The sequence below is a fragment of the Cyanistes caeruleus genome, chromosome 2, assembly GCF_971803275.1.
Source record: "Cyanistes caeruleus chromosome 2, bCyaCae1.hap1.1, whole genome shotgun sequence".
Lineage (NCBI taxonomy): Eukaryota > Metazoa > Chordata > Aves > Passeriformes > Paridae > Cyanistes > Cyanistes caeruleus.
Window position 1 is genome coordinate 34,437,637 of NC_141702.1, and position 21,439 is coordinate 34,459,075.

Genomic DNA, 21,439 nt, shown 5'->3' on the forward strand with positions numbered 1-21,439 from the left:
ATGCTAAAATATGTTGATTAAATGCTGGTATATGTGAGCCAAGCATGTGAATCAGGTGAAGAACAATAAAAGCACAAACATGTAATTAAAGGTGAATTCTTTGTCCTAGAGGAACCAAGCCAGCCCTTCAAGAAACTGTAAAATCTGAGAAGTATCCCCAACACTGGAGCCATGCATGAGTTGAGAACAGTTACTGATCCTCCATGAGAAACAATGGCTTGAGAATTACTCCTCAGTGGCAGTTGAGGAATTAATCTGAATTAATGATTTGGTTTTACTAAGTTTGAAAAAATATGTTAATTTCTAACATGTCTAAGCTAGCTGAGCAGGATAATAAACATTAAATTAATAGAATAAACATTAAAGCACGGGACACACTCAAATGAAACACTATCACTAGAAAGCCTTTTAAATCAAGACCCAATGTAAATAAGTCTGCAGTGGAAGAAGCTGAATGGGCATTTCTGAGAATTTCTGCATGGCTGAGAAGGTAAAAATATGATTCCTGATTTGTGACATTACAGAGCTCCAGCTTCAGTTTTTGTTGCCTTAGATGCTCCAATATCCCTGTGAGTACTGGTCTTCACTGAAGTTAACTAGAGGAGATATATAGGCGTGATTTAATTACAGGTCTAAGGCCTGTATTTTTTTGCTTCTACCTTAGATTCAGTTAACTAAGTTTCCATTTTTTGATTTCTTATTTCTGCTTATTGATATAATAAAAAAATAAAATATTTTAATAAAATTATAAAAATGTAACACATATAGTTGTATTGACACAGCCTGCAAACCACAACTTTGATGCTTTAGTGATTGTAACAAATGTGAAATAAAAAAAACATTAGGAAAAAATGTCAGGTATGCCTCAAATTGAAATTCTCATGACTTTGCTTTATTTTTTGGCTGTTAAAATTAGCTGTAAGAAAACAGGATCTGTTCCTTAAGACTTTTTTCCTTCCACTATTTCTTTCCTATCCTAAGCCACAGATTGTAATCCTGTTGTCATCACAGTCTGTCGTGGGAATATGATACGATGCTGTTCTCACTGATGGCAAAGGGTGTTTTGACTCAGAAACACAGGGAACCACATTGTATAATCTCTTTCCTCAGTTTATATGACATGGAGTTGAGTCAGCCCTCAAGTATCAAATGGGTAATGAGTAAAACGTTGAGATAAGGAAAAGAATTAGAAAGCAGAATGTTCTGGGTGTATGAGAAATAATCTCATATTATTTTTTTTACAAGTGCCAGTACCTCTTACTTACTGAAAGCTAGTTTGTGCACCAGGTTCAATGTATTCAAATACCTTCCATAAGTCTCTTCTGGCTTGACACACAAAGTCAGAGACAATGAACAAAACTTTCATCCTAGGCTCTACACTTTCTGTGTAAAACTTTGCAAACTATCTTGCAGAAGAAGCGCGTGATGTGCAGTAGCAGGATCCCCCAGTCAGAAGGATACCAGCACTGCACAGCATAGCATGGTTCACAGCAATGCAAAGGGATGCTCTGGAAAATGATTAAATCCTCAGGATCAGCCTTATGTCATTTTCTCTCTTGCCAGGTGAGACTCCAGGTTTTGTATTATTTCATCACAAAGAAGTCACGACCTCTTTCAATCCCAGCTACTGTTTTCCTTCAGTTCCCTCTTGTTAATTCAATACCGGCACAGGAAGTGAAATTTGGCTCATGAATGTTCACACCTAATCTTAATCTGTTAAAAAATTGAAAAGAAAGAAATAAAGATATCAATAACTGTACAGATTTTTTTTTTATTAGACACAAGGCTCTTTATCAGAAAAGAAAGGCTATATGAGAAACAACATACAAGGATTTGGATGTGCCGCAATGATCTGCAGATTTCCTACTCAGCTTTTTGTGCATCTGGAATAAGGAATGTACTTAGAATCTATTTTTATTTTTCATTATAGAAATATGAAGCCTAAGAAGAATGTTACACAAAATCTCAACGGGTTAGGAGAGAACATAAACATCAGCCTCTAAAGAACTGCTCGCCTTGAATTTCTCCATAGGTTCTGAAAGACAGGAAGTCTCTATACTTACAAACAATCATAGCTGCAAACTCTATATATTTGCTTGCCTCATTTTGTGCACTGAGTTGATTGAAGGTGCAGCAAGATCTGCTCAGAGGATTGTCAAGGTTATCAAAATACCCTCTTGAAGTTTACAGCAAGGTTTACAGTAAGGAAGGAAAATAATGGAAGATTTCGTACTACCAGCACAGTTAATGAGGGAAGAGGTGCAGACAGCACACATTCAGCTTCTTTTCTCTGTCGATCTCTGAAGAAAAGGCAGGTCATTCTCATCTTTATGAAATGCTGGAGCTAATATTGGGACTTCAGGAAGAAACAAGACATTGTTGGAAATAGGTCTGCACAAGGAAGTCTTGAAAGCGAAGGAAAAATAGACATATACACTTGAGTTACAAAGTACATTTTAACTACCCAATCTCCAAATGAAGATCTTGAGAACAGTGTGACTTTCCTACTCCCAGGATAACCCTCCCCCACCATCTCTGGCCATTTTCTGGGGAAGCTGAAAACCTGAAATCCTTTCAGTCTAAGATAATAGTCAAACAGACATGTCCAGGTGCAAAACACAGCTGAGACCTGCCACGTGGTTTATAAGGATCAATAATCCCTTTTCAAATTATCACTATGGCAGATAAAATGGACATATCCCAGAGCAGATCACAGTCCACCCTTCCTTGTCCCTGAATTTAGCACTCCAAAGGCAGTGACTTGTTTGTTTGCTCAGTTCAAAATGCACAGCTCTGTGAATATGAATAGGAAGTTCCTGTGTGCATTACATCTAGAGCATTTCTAATTGTAATATGATTTTGAGTTTCAGGAAGGCTGGTCAGATGTGGAAATGTAAAGGGAACTGATCCTGATGATAACGATAAGGGCAAAGGGGCGTTTGGTGTTTAGTTCACGTTCTGTTAGAGCACGGCCTGATAATAAAAGGGAACAAAAGAAACGTGATGAATGAGAGTGGGGCTGCTAAGAGGAAACAAAACACAGTTGCAAACAAAGATAGTGAAATAATAGGGATCCTTTAAACCAGCTGGCGCTTTCCCGCAGAACCTAAAAGACGCAAAATTCACATAGGCCAAAAAGGCTTATTGCTGAACATGTATATGTTTGTAAACAAGGCATAGTTTGGAGTCAGGAAGACTCAGGGCTGGGTGATGTGCTGACTGAATGGAACATTAATTCAGTCAATTGAGCCTTCAATGCTCATGAAACTTCAAAGACTTATTTAAATAACATAACTATCCTATATTTCATATGAAAAATAACCTCGGACACAAGCATTTCCCTGTTTTCAGATTTTGCAAAATGAAATTTGACACTTAGCAGTAGAACACAAAATGGCAAGCATAAAAACTCAGCAAGTAAATCTGCATTTTTTGGCATCCAATTCAGATGAAATAGAACTAATAAAATGTATCAAGGAAAGTAACCAAGTCAAGGCCTGATGTCTTCCAGTGCAAAAGATGCAGGTGCTTTGGTTTCCTTTTACAGAAATACTGACAATATAGTAAGGTCTTCAGCTTTCTTTGTCACCGTTGTAATCAAAGGCATAAGAAACAACAGCAGAAATCACGTTACTCAGTGAACTGCTGAGTTTAAACATGGATTAATTAAAAAGCAAAAATTGCTGCTTTTGTGGTGCATCACTGGGCCAATGTGCAATGCAGTCATCCCCACAGTGCTCCAAAGATCCCTGGCCTAAAATCCCTAGGGAAGAACGTCAGACACTCCAGCAGGTCCCCAGGACCTGAGCTGTGCTGCCACTGGTCAGGTGACACTTTACCACATTGTAGCTCCCAAATGCTCTTGCTGTGAATGAGTTCATGGCTGTGATACTTTCCTCTCTGAGCATGGCCTGAGCAGAGCCATTCTTCCCCAAGAGACCCAGGAGTTCCAAACATGTGAGATATGTGGCACTTCCACAGAATGAGGGTGGATAATTCCTGTGCAGTTCCTCTAGACCCCCACCTCAAACAGCAGTCAGCAGTTAAAAGAACAACATGAAGGGAATTCTGAAGAGTGGAGTGTTACACAGCCCCTCAGAGGGAGAGGAGGGTCTGCTGGGGCAGAGTGAGCAAGTGGCTGGACTGGCACAGAGATGCAGACAATGCTCATGTGTGGATGTTGGCCCTTACTGATCAATAAACAAACTTACATATAACCATGCACATCTGTATACACGTGCCTTTTACTTCTCTGTGTAAAATGTAGATTGGGCTGATACAGACTTGGACAAAAGTAACTCTAGCCCCTCCAGACTGTGGTAGTGGAGCTATGAAAATCTGAACTTCGTCTTGAAGTGGGGAATAACTACAGATATAATTCTAATTACTTGAGGGTTTGGGTTTTGTCCACTGGGGATTTTTTTGTTGTTGCTGTTTTTGTTTTTTTTTTTTTTTAAACTGTGGATGGACTACCTAGAGTCTACTTAGATCCTCTTCTCCTGATCCCAAAGAAATAGTTTCACTTATTGACACAGAAGATTCTGCTCATAAGATACAGAATAAGAGAGTAAAGTTATCTTCTTAAGTGAGAAGTGTGATCAACACATGCTAGAAAACCTTTCAGGACCATTTGTAGAAATAGCTGTAGTTGTGCTGTTTGCATTAGCACTCTGAATTATTCCCAAGCCGAGACCAGATCTTTGTGTTTGCTCAGGCACAAGGGGAAGTGTTAATGTTTACTGAGACAGAATGCTGTTGTTCAAGGAGCTTAATTAAATTTATCCTTCTTTGCCCACAGTGTCTCACACACTGAGCACCAGAGAAAGGCAGATAAGGACAACCCTGTTATCTGTGTTTTTCAAGTAACTGTGACAAGTGGAAACATCAGTCTGAAAATGACCCTATTCTATTAACACTTTTTCTTACCAAATCCTCATTATAAAAGAAGGTGGAAGTAGAAATAATCAAATTTTACATTGAAGGAGACATTTCATATGAATTAAAGATACTTATCTTCATTAAAACAACCTGACAGAGAGCTGCTGCACCTCACTCGGTTAGAATGACTTGGTATTCATATTCATTTTCCATTTACAAACGAGAACCCCTGGGATATGATAACTTAGCTGGAGCTGTTCATCCTGAAATTTTTACTTGTAATCCAGCGTGGCTTGCAATAATCAAAGGTTATTATTTGATAGGTAGAGGTAGAAAGAATAATATCTTGTGTTTTTCCCTTGCAATTTAAAAATTGCTTTGCTTAGAATGTGAGAACAGCAACCCCCAAATAGGTAGGGCACTGGTCCAGCTCAGTCTCTGACACTGGATGCTGAGAAGGATGTGATGGATCTGCCTTATCTATGTCTGGTAGTTTTTTTAAATTTTTCTATGCTTTTGGTCTCTGTGACACACTCTAGCAATGAGTTTGTAATTTTAATCACACATATTGTATGAAAAAGTATCTTCCGATAATTTTAAGCTTTGGATGCCCCACAGCTATGTAAAAATAACTGTTTACATTCTATATCATTAATGATTTACATATATCCAATAAAATTCTTTTAGCCACCTTTTTTTTTTTTCTATGCTGAAGAATAATATAAAAGAAAATAATCTGTAATATTTCCTCCCTTGTCTAGGTGTTGCTTCCATTCTCAGATTGCTCTGCTTCTAGTTATACTGTATCAGTGGAGCCAAAGTCCATGCAATACTCGGATACAGTTTCACCAGTGGCTCAGAGGCTGGTATAATCATGGTTTCTGTTTCATTTTGATACATGCCATTAATGAGCTTCTGATAAACAATGTTTAGTTCATTAGTGAAGAGTGACTTCAGCCTTTACAAGCCACACTTACTCCCTCACATATAAAGCCATACAGCTTCACCTTTAATTAATTTTTTATGAATCTTGTCATTTATCTTTGACTAATTTCACCATTTGCAAGCATGTCCCTTCTTGAATTTGGGGTGTTGGTGCCTTTTCCATTTTTGCAGGGATACTGTATTTGAATACTTTAGACTACTACAGAACTAGTCCTCCATAGTCATATGTAGAAACACTTCCTTTAAACTGCTCAGGATTAAATCTAGAATAGTTTTTCTTCTTGTGGATCATCTGACTAGTTGGGCCAAGAACTGAAACTATCAAACTGCTTGTCTCTGAATAATATCATGCTCTGAACTTCTCCTAATCCCCCTGCAGACAGCTGCAGTTTCCCCTTGCACCTATCTGACCCTTGCAGCCTTTAATCTGAGGATGTTTTGCAGCTGTTGTCACCTTCTGTGTGAGTCACCAGAAGCACAGCCTCGATCATGAGGTGGATTTATCATGCTGAACTTTACCCACTGAACAGGTAAATATTTTGTCAGAGTTTTCCAGGCAGACTCCCACGCTTGTCATCAACAGAAAGGGACATGCATGCACAGAGCGTTGCTGGTTCTACCGGCTTTGGGATGCGGGGGCTATCCTCTGGATTATCCAGGCTGATTTCCCAGGCTGACAGCTGTTTTTTTAACTGTTGTTCCTTCCTGATGGGAAATTTCAACCCAAATTGATTTTACAGCATATATTCTGTCTGTTACCAATGCGAAGCTGAGCTTTCTTTTAACAAACGCTGCTGCTCCTCTAATGGTGTAATATTCTCTCTTATTCAGATATGTTTGAATTTCACTGTATTACACTATCACACTAATTATTTTCTATCAGATGCTTACTACTATAGACATTAAAAATCAAATATTCCTGTCCACTAACTTCCATCCTCAGACTCCCAGCAGTCACACAGAGCACTTTCATGTGCAGTACTGATCTGACCCCCGTTTTTATGTCTGACTTCTTTTGAGTGTTTGCACCAATCTTTGTTGTCTGCTGTTTGGATTTTGCCATCTTCTCTCAGGCATACAGAGTGTTTTCAGTTTTGTCCTTTCAATAATAAGTCACTCCAACTGGCACGCTCCCCTGCATCTGTCACCTTGTCCTCAATCCTCCATTTTAAAGCATTCCTACTTTCTTTTTTTTTTTTTTTTTTTTTCTTTTAATCCTGAATGCTAGCAGACCCTTTCCCTTCTGTACTGAAAGCTGGGGTTTTCACACATTCTGCATTTGCCTCTATTATATTTTTCTGGAATGATAGTTTATGGAAATAAAGACTCTTAAACACAATACTTGAGCTGTTCAGGGAATAGAAATCTTAAATGATAAATATGAATCTGTGTAATGTGCTCATGGGACACTCAATCACTCAGCCCAGTTCAGCAAGAGATCAGAACTGGACACTCAGCCCAGTTCAACAAGAGAGCAGAGAGATGTGGTGAGACTGTTGATCTTGCTGACAGAGTTCCTCAGTACACATCAGTTTGGTTAGAAGGAACAGCAAACACATTTTGTGCATAATTTATCAAAATGGAGATTTGTGTTTTAAATCAGGAAACAAAATTCAAGAATTTCTTGACCTGTACACAGTTATACAACAGAAATAAACAGACATAAGCAGAAAAAAAGAAATATTTGCAAACATGGAGATGAACCTTTTGAAGTAAATGATTTATTAAAAATTGTATCCTTGGCTCAGGTGCTCACTGAGGCGTGCTATTAGGCTGAGCTAATTTCTTGTGTCTGCCTTGGAAAGCCATTACCCCAACTGTCACTGTGGTTTGCATGTGCAGCACAGAAGAAGACACAAAACCTGTGTCCTCTCACTCCAGGGAGTGCTCCCAGAAAGCTTTCCAGCCTTGAGTTCCATTACAGATTTATCCTGTTACTTGGCCTGTAGGGAATCCCATGTCCATGTTAAAGCCCATGGAAATAACTCAGCCTTGTGCTGCACGTGCTCCTTCTCCACAGTCAGCCTCACATGCATACTTAAAGGGTGTGCTGGGGAGGCTGAGGCTGATGCCACTCATAAATCCAAGCCTTTGCAGAATATTCACTGTGATTCCTCTCATTACACTATACCAAGGGAACCTTGAATAAAGGGAGGATTAGGCTTGGTCAAGCCAATACTTTCAGGGGCATCCCACTCCTGACATCCCCCCTCAAACCCCTTCATTTCCATAAATATGGAATTCTCCAGAAAATTAAAGGTATTTGTATTTATGACTAAGAGCAAGAAACTGAACACTCTATGTGGAACTTCCTGTACCTGTTGTGCATGGATAAACCCTTGGGTATTTTACACAGAAATGTTGATTATAATTATAGTACTAGAAGATTTCTATCTGCCAAAGCATCTGCCTCACACCTGCTCTCCTACCATGGAAAGAGAGCAATAAGAGAGAACAGAAGCTGCATCAGGAAAGGGAAGAAAAATAGCAACCTTTTTAGAAAACCTGAATCAGTTTTTATTCAAACAAATGTTTTCTTGGCTTCATTGTGGGGAAAAAACAAGCATGGATCTTCCACTCTTTCCCTGCTCATGCTATAAGCAAACTCATGAAGGGCATGTCAGCTCTACAGTTCTTTGAAGAATTGAGATTAAAGGATGGATCCTCAGAAGCTGGTATTTTCTCTTTGTCTGATTGAAAAATAATAGGTCTCGCAGTGTCAAGACAGATTTTCTTTTCCTCCCTCTGAATGGAACATGTTTATTGGCACTGTGACATTGCCTGAGAATTCATACAGCTCCCTTGCAGGTCAAAGTAAAGTCACTGCAGGTTTCAGAGGGAGCCAGGGCAGGATTTAAAATGGCATTTCCTTTTGAGGCTATTGAATCCTTTCTAGATTTCCAGTGTCCTGCCAGCCAACCTAAGATTTTTCCTGATAAAAGCAAAATGTGCACTTGGTAATGAAGCCCTCAGCCATTCTGCAGTTAATACATAGCCCTGGGCTTCATACATAATGAAAATTATATATTAATATGCATACTCACATATGTTCAAATGCAAAAAAACCAACTTTGTCTCAACAAGGTGCTTAGGAATGCTCATGCATGAAAGTTGCTTTAACAAAGCATTCACTGAGTATTTTTTAAAATTATGCCTAGTGCTCCATATTAACGTACTCTTAATCCTTTCTATGTAGCTCAGTTAAAAGATAAATTAATAAACCCACAATTAAATATACATGTTTCAGTGAATTTAAAGTCTTTATTTTAGACAGAAAGGTACTTGGTGTGCATGTGAAACCATATTTTATTATGGAATATTTGCCAACAATATGAGAGATCTCTTGCAGTGCTAAGAAAATGAATACCCAAGGTAATAATTTCCAGGATTAGCTCTGCATTTCAGGTGGAAAACACTCTTAAAATTTGTTGTGTTTTACATTTCCTCTTAACAGCAGCACCATTTTAAAAAATACATGTTTTTCAAAATTTTTATTTAGGAAGATACATCTGACAAAGTTTAGATTTCCTATGTGTCAGTTTCCGACTAGGCCATATATATTCAGGTGAAAGTTAATTTAATGTATACTTCACTCATATGTAAAAATTATATATATATATATAAATGGTACATAAAAATATATTAAATATATTTATAAAATATAAGTATATAAGTTGATAATGTATATATTCTCCTATATAATGCATATTTTATATGCAATATATTTTTATGGTATTAATATACATATAATTAGAAAGAAATATATATTCTGTGAAGGTGAAAAAAAAAGAAACAACAAGAATTTACAATGTCTTTTTTAGCCAGAAAGTATTTCAGTAACAAAAATAAAAAAAAACCCCATCAACCAAAAAAAAAAAAAAACCACCAAAATTTTTATATTATATGAACTATTATTTTGAAGAAAGAACCAGTTTAGGAAGATGGGAGGTAAATGTAATGGAAAAATGTCAGATTCTTTTTTTATACTCATGCTGCAGTAATGCCTGGAGGCCAGAGAGATACTTGGCTGACTAACAAAATGCTAATTATCCAGAGACTTCTGTTTCACTGAGTAAAGCCACATCAGTAACTTGGAAAGTGGGATCTGTGGAATTCTTAAAGCATACAAATGAAAAAAATGCCAGCAGAAAATTTAAAAGATGACACAGTAAAAAATTTCAATAATGTGATATCACACTTACTTTCTATCCTATATATTGTGAATACTAGAATGTGCAAGAATGCAATGTCTCATAATGAGACTGTGGCTGTAGCTCAAACAGGAAAGAAGTCAATAAAAATGTGAGCAGAGGAAGGAAATTAAAATATTTAGGATGCAGCTTTAAAAACATTGGGATAGTGTTCTTAAAGGTCTTAAAAAATGACAAATTTATGACTACCAGAGAAAATTTTCAATCATCTACTTTGAAACATTTACCTGTGTATGATACCTGTATCTGAGTATCTACATTCATGTCAAAACCATAGTTTTTTGCTTGATATAAAATATATTGAATTTTGATAAATTTGATAGTAAATAATATCTGGAATATTATGTTTGGGCATATAAAGACACGTGTAAAAGCTTTTGAGAGAAATTAAAAAGGGGAGGATCTTAGGCAAAATCTCCAGATGGAATACACCACAGACACATATGTCTTACACTCACAGACAATTGTGGGTCAAAACAACACTATAAAGACTGTGAGAGTGAGTACCAGAAAGTCAGAATTATGGTTGTCTACACAAATTCAGCTTGCATGTGTATGTGCATTATGGCAGTCAGTGACACCATCACCTGTTTTACACAAGTCCCCTCCCTCTCTCAGCGCTCGGAATAGGTGATGAGAAGGTATTGAATTGATTGGCTTTTCAGCACATCATTTGTTCTCTGCTCAGCCTGCACACTCTGATGGCTTTCTTCCATAGCAAAAACAAGACAAGATTCCAAAATGCTGCTCTGATGGCCAGGGGAATTGGATCTAGATTATTTTTTTTTAAAAGGTCCCTTCCTTCCCAAACCATTTCTGTGAATTCTACTAAGATTCTGACAGTAACCATGGTGGCTGCAGGAATTAAACAGACTTCACAGAGCCTTTAGGGACTACTGCTGCCATTTTATACCAGGTGGCTAATGTTAAAAAAGCTCTTTCAACCTAGCTGACCAGTTTTAGATAATGAGGACTTCATTTTTCCATGTACTTGAATTATATAGTAGTGCATTTGAGGCAAGATTCTTAATTTAAAATGCAGTCCTGAGCCTCAGATCCATAGTGTTGAAATCCTAGTGTTGAAGCTATTTAGGACACAAAAATGCAAGAGGGAATTTGCACTTGGAAATCCTGGGAGAGATAGACTTAAACACATCTAAAATCTTACTGCAGTCCCTTGTATCAGACAAACAAATGCAGAAACATGTCATTTGGATTCACAATACCTAGCATGAGAAATCTAAAATCCATTGTCAAGCTAAAATAGGCATTTCTAAGTTAACCTCGTCATCTTTCAGAGGCAGTAGAGACAGAATGTGCCAGAGAACTTGTCATCTTACCTGCCCTGTGCATTTTAGGCATTTTAGGACATTTTTAGAAGACATCCTCTTCTTCTAGGTCACAAACATTTTTCTGAAGATTTCTATCAAACAGCAGCCTGAATTCATCATGTTACATGAATAACTGTTAAACACTTTTATTTGATGAGCTATAACTCATATGTGAACCTCACAGAATTTTTTTAAAGTTTCTGGTTTTCTGGGTGACTGACTGCAGCATTAAAATTGTTCCACATTACAGTCTAGAGGTGAATTGCTATGTTATACGAATACAAATGGAACAACTAGGAGGGAAAAAATCATCAGGTCATGCAATAATAGGGCCTGGATAGAAAACTTCAGGTCTATGATGCAGGATTTTGTTCTTTGAGCTAAAAGAGTAACTGTTAGTGATATTAACTTGGAGCCTCTCTAGAAGGCGATGGGACCTTGGCAGCAGGTTTCTCAGGCTTTGCTGGAATAGGGTCTCCTGAGGTCCACACAAGCTTTGGAAAGGTGTACACACGGGTTACTACTCCTATACCTATTTTACTCTCAACTCAATTCCCCTCTCCCTTCCCCTCAATGACTTAGGTCATGTGTCTTCCCAATTTTGGCTTTTCATCTTACTTCTTATTAACACATAGTCCCAGGTTCTAGCTATCAGACCTCTCTTTAGATCATGTCTGGGAAACAAGACATCCAGGCTCAATGTCCTTCACTAAGAAGGACCTGTCTCATGTTTTTTGACTGTTTCCCCAGTATTTTCCCATTTATAAGCACTTGGAAGTCTTCCTGTCCTCAGTCCTTCACCTCAATCTTCTTACCTGTTCTGACATCATCAAGTCATTTTTTTCCAATTCAAACTAGTCCTTCCCATGCTTTCTTTTGCCAGCTCCTGTTCTGGTCACTCTTGCTTTGCTTCTGCAACCTTACTCCTTGGTTACTGTCTTGCCCTTCTCTCTTGCTGTTCTCTGCTGCCTATCTGGGACTTGGATCCAGTCTCCTTGCTCAAACACTGTCTGCTCTTCCCACATCCTCAAGCTGCCCTTCCCCATATCTACTGAAGCCTACTTCTCTCCAAAAAAAGGCACCAGAACTTTTTCATATTGCAAGATGATCACCCAGTCCCCAGAAGTGTTCAAGGCCAGTTTGGATGGGGCCCAGTGCAATGTGATCTAATGAGTGGCATAGCTGCCCCTTGCAGGGGTGTTGTAACTAAGTGATATTTAAGGTTCCTTTCAATCCTATGATTCTTGAAAATGGCTCAGTGATTTGAGCTGTCTTATTTTGATTGCAGTCTCCTCCACGCACACCTCCCCACCCCTCCCCTAATTCCTCTATCACAAGAAAAATTAGCCCAAATAAAATTTGGAAAATCATAAGCAACAGAAATTGTGATTTTAAGGGTACTGACAAGCAGCCTTAAAAGCAAGTGATATCAGTTTTTACCTTTGGTACCTTTGGCATTTATCTGCATCTTCATTAAAACAGACAGGCTAGCAGCCTATTCCTTGTGTTCAGTGCTACCATTAAGGATCCCTGGGATGTGAGCATGCTCAAAGAAATGCTGAAATGCTGACATGATGGAATTGGCAGCCTCATAACATCAGTCCCAAGAAGCCAGGGAGGAACTGCAGGCTTAGAAGGTCTCTGTCAGCACCTATCTGCAAGCACCTGTGTAAGAGCTCTGACATCCCTGCAGTGCAGTACAAGATACCGTGTGTACTCCTCTGGCTGGCACTGCTTATCTTTAGAACCTACATTTTCCTTCTCAGGTGCTTGTTTGTCAGAGATGCAGCTCTGTTTCTTGCAATTCATTCCTTCCTGACAGAGGTTAAATGCTCCTTTATATACATCAGGCTGCATTATATACATCAGGCTTAGTGGCATGCATCTTTTTGGAGAGTTGGTGCTCTGCTGATAGCTTGGAGAGACAAGGGAAATTACAAAACTACTCTGCCTCCATTGCTATCTTTGTAGCCAGGAAAGCAATATATCTGAAGAAACAGTTAATTGAATAGAACATTGTGAGAGAGGAGATGACATTGCTAGGGACTGTATTACCAGAGAGGTCAGATCAGGACATTCCAATAATTATCTTAATTTCTTCATCTCTTCTGTCAATAGCTGTTGACTTCATTTCATTTGGCTGCTTCTCACTTATTTCCAGAGGCAAGAGGGTAAATCCTGCCAGTGCCACACTGCAGCTCTGTGTGCTCCAACTGCAGCAAACACTGTGACATTATGCTGCATTATGCTGAGCCAGCCAGACACTTCTGCTGAGTCCTGGCATCAATGATGTATCAGTGTTTCACTGACTCCCATTCTATTAAAAGAGGTTAACAAGATTGGTGTTCAGCACTGATGTCTCTGTTTCTTATCTGCATGGAATTTAAAGTGCTCATAACTCAACAGCAAGTGATACTCCTATTTTTTAAAAGATCCCCATAACTGGTGGCTGATTCTATTACACATTCTCAGTCCCTTAATGTGCTGCTTTCCCATGTGGATACATTATCCTTTACCATTTGCCAGCCTAGGCCTGGGAGCAGAGTGCAGAGGGGGAGGGAAACGAGGAAGCCCAACCTGCTGTGTGCAGTCACACTTTGCCACTTGGACGTGCAGGGCTCTCACGTAGCCACACGTGTGCCTCAAACACAACACATTGCTCATCCCCCAGCAGATTCCAACCATTGCCCCACCACGAAGTTTGTAAGAGCATCAGCTCTGGGATAAACCTAAGAAAGTTGGAGGGTTTCAGTCTCACTGACAAAGTGAAATGTAGAGCTGTGCCCCTTCAAGTGAGGCCATTCACTCCAGAATTACCAGGAGCTGGTTCCCCATAGCAAAAAGAAGGTGAAAAGATATCCTTTCTTGGAATTGCATCCCTCCTTTTCACAAAGTTTTCCTTCCAGTGTTTCAGTTAAATAGAGGAAGGGGAAGAATAATTTTCTCTATAAAATGAAAGAATTATATTTAATATTACTACAGCCTAGTCAAAATCCAGGGAAATGAGAAGTGTGATGGGTATGTCCATGAAAGAGGATTCCATCTTTAGACTTCCAACACAGACCTCTGCAGGAATCACCTGGCTCTTTGGTTTAAGTGGAATTGCAGTGTTGATTATATACTGCATTTTTGCATATAAATAGGATGGAAAAAATACACATGAGCAATAGAACAAGTACAAACTTTATTAGCCCAGCAATCATTTTATAGCCACTGGTAACAACACTGGTAATGTGAATACACTGGTCTGCTAGTTCTGGTTTTTTTTGGTTTTTTTCTTAAAAAAAAAAAAAAAAAAAAGTTAATTTGTATCTTATTTTTTGGAATGTTGGAATGTCTTGGAATATTGCTGGAATTTCCTTTCAGGAAAGGGAATGAAATCTTGCCATTTCAATGAGGATTTATTATTGTCAGTAAATAATATCAGATCCATACTGGATCTGATATTATTTACTGACAAAAAGAAATAATTTTGTGAAAGTGCTGAATGATGCCCACTTTCAGGTATATTAGGTCTATTGAAAACACTGTATCAAATCCAAATATTTTCAAGAATAAAGGTTGGTGAACACATTTGTGATGATCTTTTTTCTTTGCAAATTGATATTTTATTTTCAAACTATAGCAGAAAGAATGCTCTTTGTGTCATATCTCAGCTAAAAAGTGCTGAATGCCTCATAAGACACTATTGCAAAGTTTTCAGTCAATTGTCGTTGCACAGATGAACTTCTATTAAAATAGTTCACAAATTTCCTGTGAAAAAATTGCTTTTAGTGTGAAAAAAAAGTGATCAATTTATGAGATAACATACCAAAGATGTAAATACATGATATGTGCATGTACAGTCAATACCTATATGCCGATATCAGGCATACACTTAATTTCAGAACCTGGTCCTAAAGTGCTGCTAAAAGTGGAAGCATCAAGATGAAGCTAGGTTATAAGATAATCAAGATCAAATTTTGTCTGTTATTCAGATTTCTCAGTTCAGTCTCAGTAAGCAGAAGAACAGTTCCATATTTGACCTTGCTTTGGTCACTAAAACAAATTCCTGACAAGATCAAGCCAGATCTCTCCCTATATCAACTCATGCAATAACTTTTATGCAATGTCCCTGTTTTACTAACAAGTGAGAGGCATCTCTGCCTTAAAGGAGATGAATATGAAGCCAGCTGACTGTCCTCAGTCCAGATATTCCCATGTCCCAGAGTGATTAGCACTGTCTTGTCAAATTTAGCTCTAAGCCATTTGTGAACACCTTCTTTGTTTATAGTAGCACACTGAAATCTGCACTGGTCTCTGTGTTTGCTTTTCTGTGTATCCTATTAACAGCGCACTACATTTCAAGATGTCATACTGCAGAAAGCCACAAAAGAATTTTTTAGTCAATTTAAACCAAATTTTAAAAAATTACTTTCATTCTGGAAAAATACTGCCTGGTATAATTCTGAGAAAACAACATCAGGGTTTTGTTCCACTGTTGTAAAATCAGGGTGACTCTATAAGAATTTTTGTACTGCATTTGAAATTCTTCAATTGCAATTCTGTACAAAAATCTCTATAAAAATCAAACTATGGCTAAGCAGGATTGAACCCTGTAAATGAGCAGCTATGATTTGCTTGGAAAGTGGTATAACGAAATTTTTTAAATCTATGACCTTGAGAGAAATTTTCAAAACTCTGAAAACTGATCAAAAGCCCAGATATTTTTATTATTGCAGAAGAGTAAATTAAACCATAAACCATAATATTTCAGTTTTCTTTCCAGTATAATAAAGCACAGTGTATTAGATCCTGATTTCCAGCCTTCCTTTCCTAGAGGCAGTCTAGTTATACACATACAGCCAAGAACAACCTTTAACTCAGAACTTGTACTTTTTTTAGAAAACAGAAATACGAAAAAAGCAGGAGCTAAGGCACAGAATGGGGAATATTGCTTTACTTAGATTAGTCAAGAATGCATGAGGGAACTGCCTCTACTGGACTTCATGTTAAATTCAGAGCTATGTATTCCACTGCTATAGTAAAAGAACCAGTTTTAAGTGTACTCCATGACTCCCATTTGACCAGCTATTTGTTCAGCAGCTGTGTGTAGCTCCTACCTGAAGAGACTTTAGCATGATGAAACCAATGCACTGTTACTGTGCACAAATTGCAGAAGAGACAAACATGACAAAGCATCTTCTGTCCCTGATTTACCAGTTTCCAGCCCATATTTCAAGGTCAATATGAAGATAGCAAAATGTTAAGGGTTTTTTTTGTTTGGGTATTTTTTAATGATGTCAGTGATAACAAGTTATTATTGCAACGACAGACTTCTGTATTTTTCTTGAACAAACAGGACTGCACTACTGAACTATAAAGCCAGGAAGACTCCTACAGTGTGAAAATATGCAGGGGAACAACAGCTGTTAGTCATTATTTTCTCCTTATCCTTTCAATACCTCTCTTTCAATTTGCTCTCTAATGGGTAAATCACACTTTCTCCCTAGGATATTTTCTCATGTCAGGCAGGTACTAAAAGAATCCTGAGACAATTAAGAGTCATTGGTCAAAGACACGCCATCTTTTGTTGCTTTCACTGTAGACATTAGGACTAATTTTTTTGCTTTATCAAACAGATAAATCTGATGATGTCTTCTCCTAGCCCTTTGTCACTGCTAATGTGATGGAGGATGCTTCTGCTTTTCTTCTTCAGACAATGAACCTTGCCTCCTTTATTTCCTTTCACAGCTTGTGTTAAATTTCTCAAAAGAGAAATGTGAAATATAAAATAAATTGCTCTCAATTCATTTAGGCCAAAGAAGACTCAATCATCAGACAGCTTTAAAAGATTTCTTTTATGCTTTACCTCACCTGACAAGCTCCACAGTAGCTATTTGGAAATAGAGGGAAAGTAGAAACAGTTTTCTTTATGATGACATTTGGTTTATTGCACAAGTTACTATATTTTGCTCTATTCTCTATTTCTTAGCTGTAAGATGAATATGTATTGTAGTTTGAGCTTTTTGTTCACTCTGATTTTGATTAATCTGATTCTAGGCCACAGTGAAAATGAGGCAAGGAAAACCCAAACAGCCACAAATATTATATCCTGGACTTTTCATTGGAAAATACATTTTCCTTTATTAACTCTTAAAGTCATAATTATCAAATTTTCCAAGTGGCCAAAGGGCACAGATGTCCAAAACAAGTGTGTCCACTGGTGAAGTTGGACTGCATCACAACACCCACAAGCTTGAATGTGTGCACTCTTCCAACTATTTCTTGTTCAAAGTAAGTGGCTGATTTCCTTCAGAAAGGCAAGTCAGTCTACATCTGGTTTTGACTTTAGGATGTGAAAGAGTAACCTTATTACATTTCCCACACAGCTTCTAATGTGTAACATTTTTTACAACTGGTCCTGCTGATAGTATTTAGTGAAATGGATTGTGCTGAAGATATTGTGGAGAAGGCACAAGTCTGTAGTTACTCTTATTAGAGTAGCAGACACTTGCAGCTACTCTTGGACAATGGTAAGGTAGACAAACTCCTTATGCCTCATACAAACTCAAGAAGGAAAAAATATTATTCCAAATAGTGCCTCAATTTTTGTGGTGCCTCAATAACGTGGATCTTTAATGGGACAATAAATTACATGGGGTTTAAGCCCTCCTTCAGCATCTAGGGCAGCTCCATCCCACCAACCCTCCTAGTCCTTATAGCTGATATTATTACTGTTTACCAGCTCTTATATAACTTGTTTCTGCCCTTCTCACATGCATCACTGATTGCAACCTCAGAAAGAAAAGGGGAAACAAGAATAATATGTAAAAATAGAAACAAAAGGTAAACACCCTTTGGTACCGTGGAACATGGAAATGACATGAGCTCCGTGTAAAACCTTGCACATGTAGTGACAGCATCCAGTGCTGGCAGCAGAATGAAGTATTGGGACCACATAAAGAAAGAATTAAGGCAGGCACGTTTCCTCGATAAAAATACCCTACTAAAAAAAGGTGTGTGTGTGTGCGCATATATACATATGTAAGTACATAAACAGAACCACCACCGTTGTCTGAGGAGGAACACGTCAGGGAGCGCACTGGGGCTGACGCGTTATTGAGTAAGGACCCCTCCACGGGTCGTGATGTTCCCCGCCATCCCTTTGTCCGTGCCTGCTGCCGCGGGGAGCGGCGGGCGCTGCCATCGGCGGGCGGGTCGCGGTGCCCACACGCCGTCACTCGCCGCTCCGGGGCAAAAACAAACGCGGCTGGAACAACAAAAGGCCGCGGGCGCGGCGGCCGGACCTCGCCGCCGGGCACGTCCCCGGTGCCGCCGTCCCCCGCTCCGTTCCCACAGGGCTGTCCCCGCCCGCCCCCCGGCAGCTGCCATGTGTCTGCTCGAGTGCGATTAACACCGCCTCGCCAAATCCCCCCCACGCCCGCTTCCCCTCCCCGGGCCATTTGGGGCATACACGCGCCCCGTGTTTACACGGCGGCGCCTTCGCGCGGAGCCTCGCTGTGGATGGCGCTGGCAGATGAGCCGGGGGAGGTGGGGGCTCCGCGCCGCGCAGCGCCCGCCGCCGGCTATAAAAGCCTCCGGGCCCGCGGGCGGCAGCGCCAGGAGAGCGGCCGCCAACCGGCGGAGGATGGAGGGCGACTGCCCCCGCCCGCTATCGGCGGCGCTGCCCCCGCAGGGCTACTCGCCCCTCTCCTCCTCCCGGTGCGGGGGGCGGCCCGATCCGGCCCTGCCCTCGCCCCGCAGCCCCGCGCCCTTCTGGAGACCGTGGGTGCCCGCGCCGGGTGAGGCGGCCCGGCGGAGCGGCCCCGGCCCCGCAGCGGTGAGTGGGACGCGGCGCGGCGCGGCGCAGCATCTGCCACCGGCACTGCCGCGCACACGGCTGGGGAGTCCCGGCGGGGCGGGGATGCTCGGGGAGGGCCCGGTGCCGTGCCGGCGGGCTGACCTGTGCTCTCTCCTCCGCAGCCTCACAGCCTGGCGGGAGGCTCCCGAAAGCTGGCGCAGTACACGCACCCCGTCAGGTAAGTGACAGTCCCCGGCCGCCGCCAGGGACTTCGGGGCACCAGGGGCCCGTGGCGCTGCGCGGCCACGAGGGAGTCCCTTGCTCGCCAGGGTAGCGTCTTAGGATTAGCCCTCCCGCCCCTTTTGTTTCCAGCCATATATTTATGCAGATAATTAAGTGCCTTGGAAGTGAATTGGCTTTTGAACTGACAGATCCTTGGGCAAATGATTACCAGGACTCGTGGATTTAACATGTTTGAATTGATGTGCTTCTGTGGTATGAGACATAAGACCTATTACACAGTTATGTGGGTGTTTTTTGGTGGTGGTGGTGGAGTTGGCGGAAGCACCTTGTTACTCATTCCTGTGCCCAGGACTAAAAAAGGCACGGGGGTGTAGTTCCTAGGCTGTGTTGCTGTGCAAACATCTAGCGCCCTCCCAGAGCAAAGAAGCAGGTGGAGACGTGGGAAAGAGCAGCAGGAAGAGAGGGTATGCACTGGCTAAGCCACCATTGCCGAGGAAAATACTTGTGTAACTGCTACTTCAATGATAAAGGTAATAATGTATCTGGACTGTCAGTTCTGAAAAGGAAATAAAGAAAATAACAGTTGAATCTGTATGAAAGTCAGTATTCAGAAATGCTGGTTTTATGCAAGATTACAAGACGCTTCAAATAATTGCACGGGTAGTTTTTACAGATAAGATGTGGTTTGCTTTCAAATATAAATACTGATGCACTAAGCAACTGTACAGGCAGACTTCTTTGTCTGCTCCAATGCTTAGGTTTGAGTGAATGCTATTGCAGGGAACATTGGGAATGGAGACCTGTTACTAAGCTAATGTCAGTGACTTTGTGATGCCAAGGAAACAGTGTTCTGTTAAAAAGTACCCTAAAAAGTATTCATTGTAATTGCTAGAAAGCCGTCTAGTTGTTTCTTGATGCATTTCTATTTTAAACAATCTGTAGTTAGCATTTCATTATGTTGTAGTGTTCTAGTCTCTTGGCTCTTGGGACTAACATGGTCTGTTCCTTCTAGCAATTTCAAAAATGGAAGCAAAAGAGAAAAGGAACAGGCACTTGGAGTATATCAATTGCAATATATTATCATTAGCTGATAGCCCATGGTACCTGTGATCTTACCAGCCTATTTCGTTAATTTCTGGATACAACACAAAGACTGTTTTAAAATCAACATCTGTGGGACATCTTCCTTAAGGTGTCTGTTAATTGTTCTGGGAAAGACAGATGAAATATCAAGGCCTGATCACCTCTAGACCTTTATCATACCTTTGCATTTTAGAATGAAGTATCAACATCTTCCTAGGCTAGGGACCTTCAGTAAGAAAATTATTAATTTGATTCAAATGTATTTTGATCCTGTTTGACAGCCATTATATTCCCTAGGAATAGTACCAATAGGGGCAGTGCTACTTGGATCAGATCTCCAGGTAGCGCTGTTAATGAGAGACTGGAGTGGGAAGTTTCAAATGCAGGGTCTTGGGCTTTTGTAGTTTTGCTGCAAAACTAGCACTCTAAATGCATCTTTATCTCTTCAGATAAAAATAAAAATCCAGAGAATTTTTTTTCCTAATTAACTGTAGAAAGCAATTGAGCAAAAAAAAGCTCTGTAGGATGTCTGTTTTAATAGAATTTAATTGGTTTTTTTGAATGTCAGCCTCCACGTAAAGTATTTAATAACAATAAGAAAATCTATTATATACTTGTTTCAGACTATTTTGGCCCAAATCACGGTGCTATGATTACTTGTATCAGGAAGCTGAAGCACTTCTGAAAAACTTCCCAGTTCAGGCTACAATTTCCTTTTATGAAGACTCTGATAGTGAAGATGATGAAGATGAACTGGAACAAGATTCAAGAACAGAATCAGGTTGCTGACTGCAGGGAAGGCCAATGCCACTTCTAAGACTTAATTTAAACTTAATATAAATATGTATTATAGTATTTTTAAAGATAATTTATTTCTATGTAAGTTATTCTTAATAAAACTGAGATGTCTTGTAATTTTATCCTTTTTCCTTTGTTCTGTTCCTGGATTAAGAGGGGGCGGTATT

At 39.8% G+C, this 21,439-nt stretch overlaps 1 protein-coding gene and 1 long non-coding RNA gene across 2 annotated transcripts in view; both read left to right on the forward strand.

Annotated features, from left to right (window-relative positions):
• LOC111944874 (uncharacterized) overlaps nucleotides 1-4,222 on the forward strand; it is a 32,267-nt gene extending 28,045 nt beyond the window's left edge. Inside the window, exon 5 of the long non-coding RNA XR_015283000.1 lies at nucleotides 1,564-4,222. This is a non-coding gene — a long non-coding RNA (uncharacterized LOC111944874). The remainder of the gene's footprint in view (nucleotides 1-1,563) is intronic.
• A 14,579-nt stretch (nucleotides 4,223-18,801) lies between these two features.
• On the forward strand, nucleotides 18,802-21,394 carry RIPPLY2 (ripply transcriptional repressor 2). The gene is made up of 3 exons (XM_086876448.1): nucleotides 18,802-19,187; nucleotides 19,331-19,386; nucleotides 21,098-21,394. The coding sequence occupies exons 1-3, from the start codon at nucleotides 18,885-18,887 to the stop codon at nucleotides 21,261-21,263; spliced, it is 525 nt and encodes a 174-aa protein (XP_086732574.1). The 5' UTR covers nucleotides 18,802-18,884; the 3' UTR covers nucleotides 21,264-21,394.
• The last annotated feature ends 45 nt before the right edge of the window (nucleotides 21,395-21,439 follow it).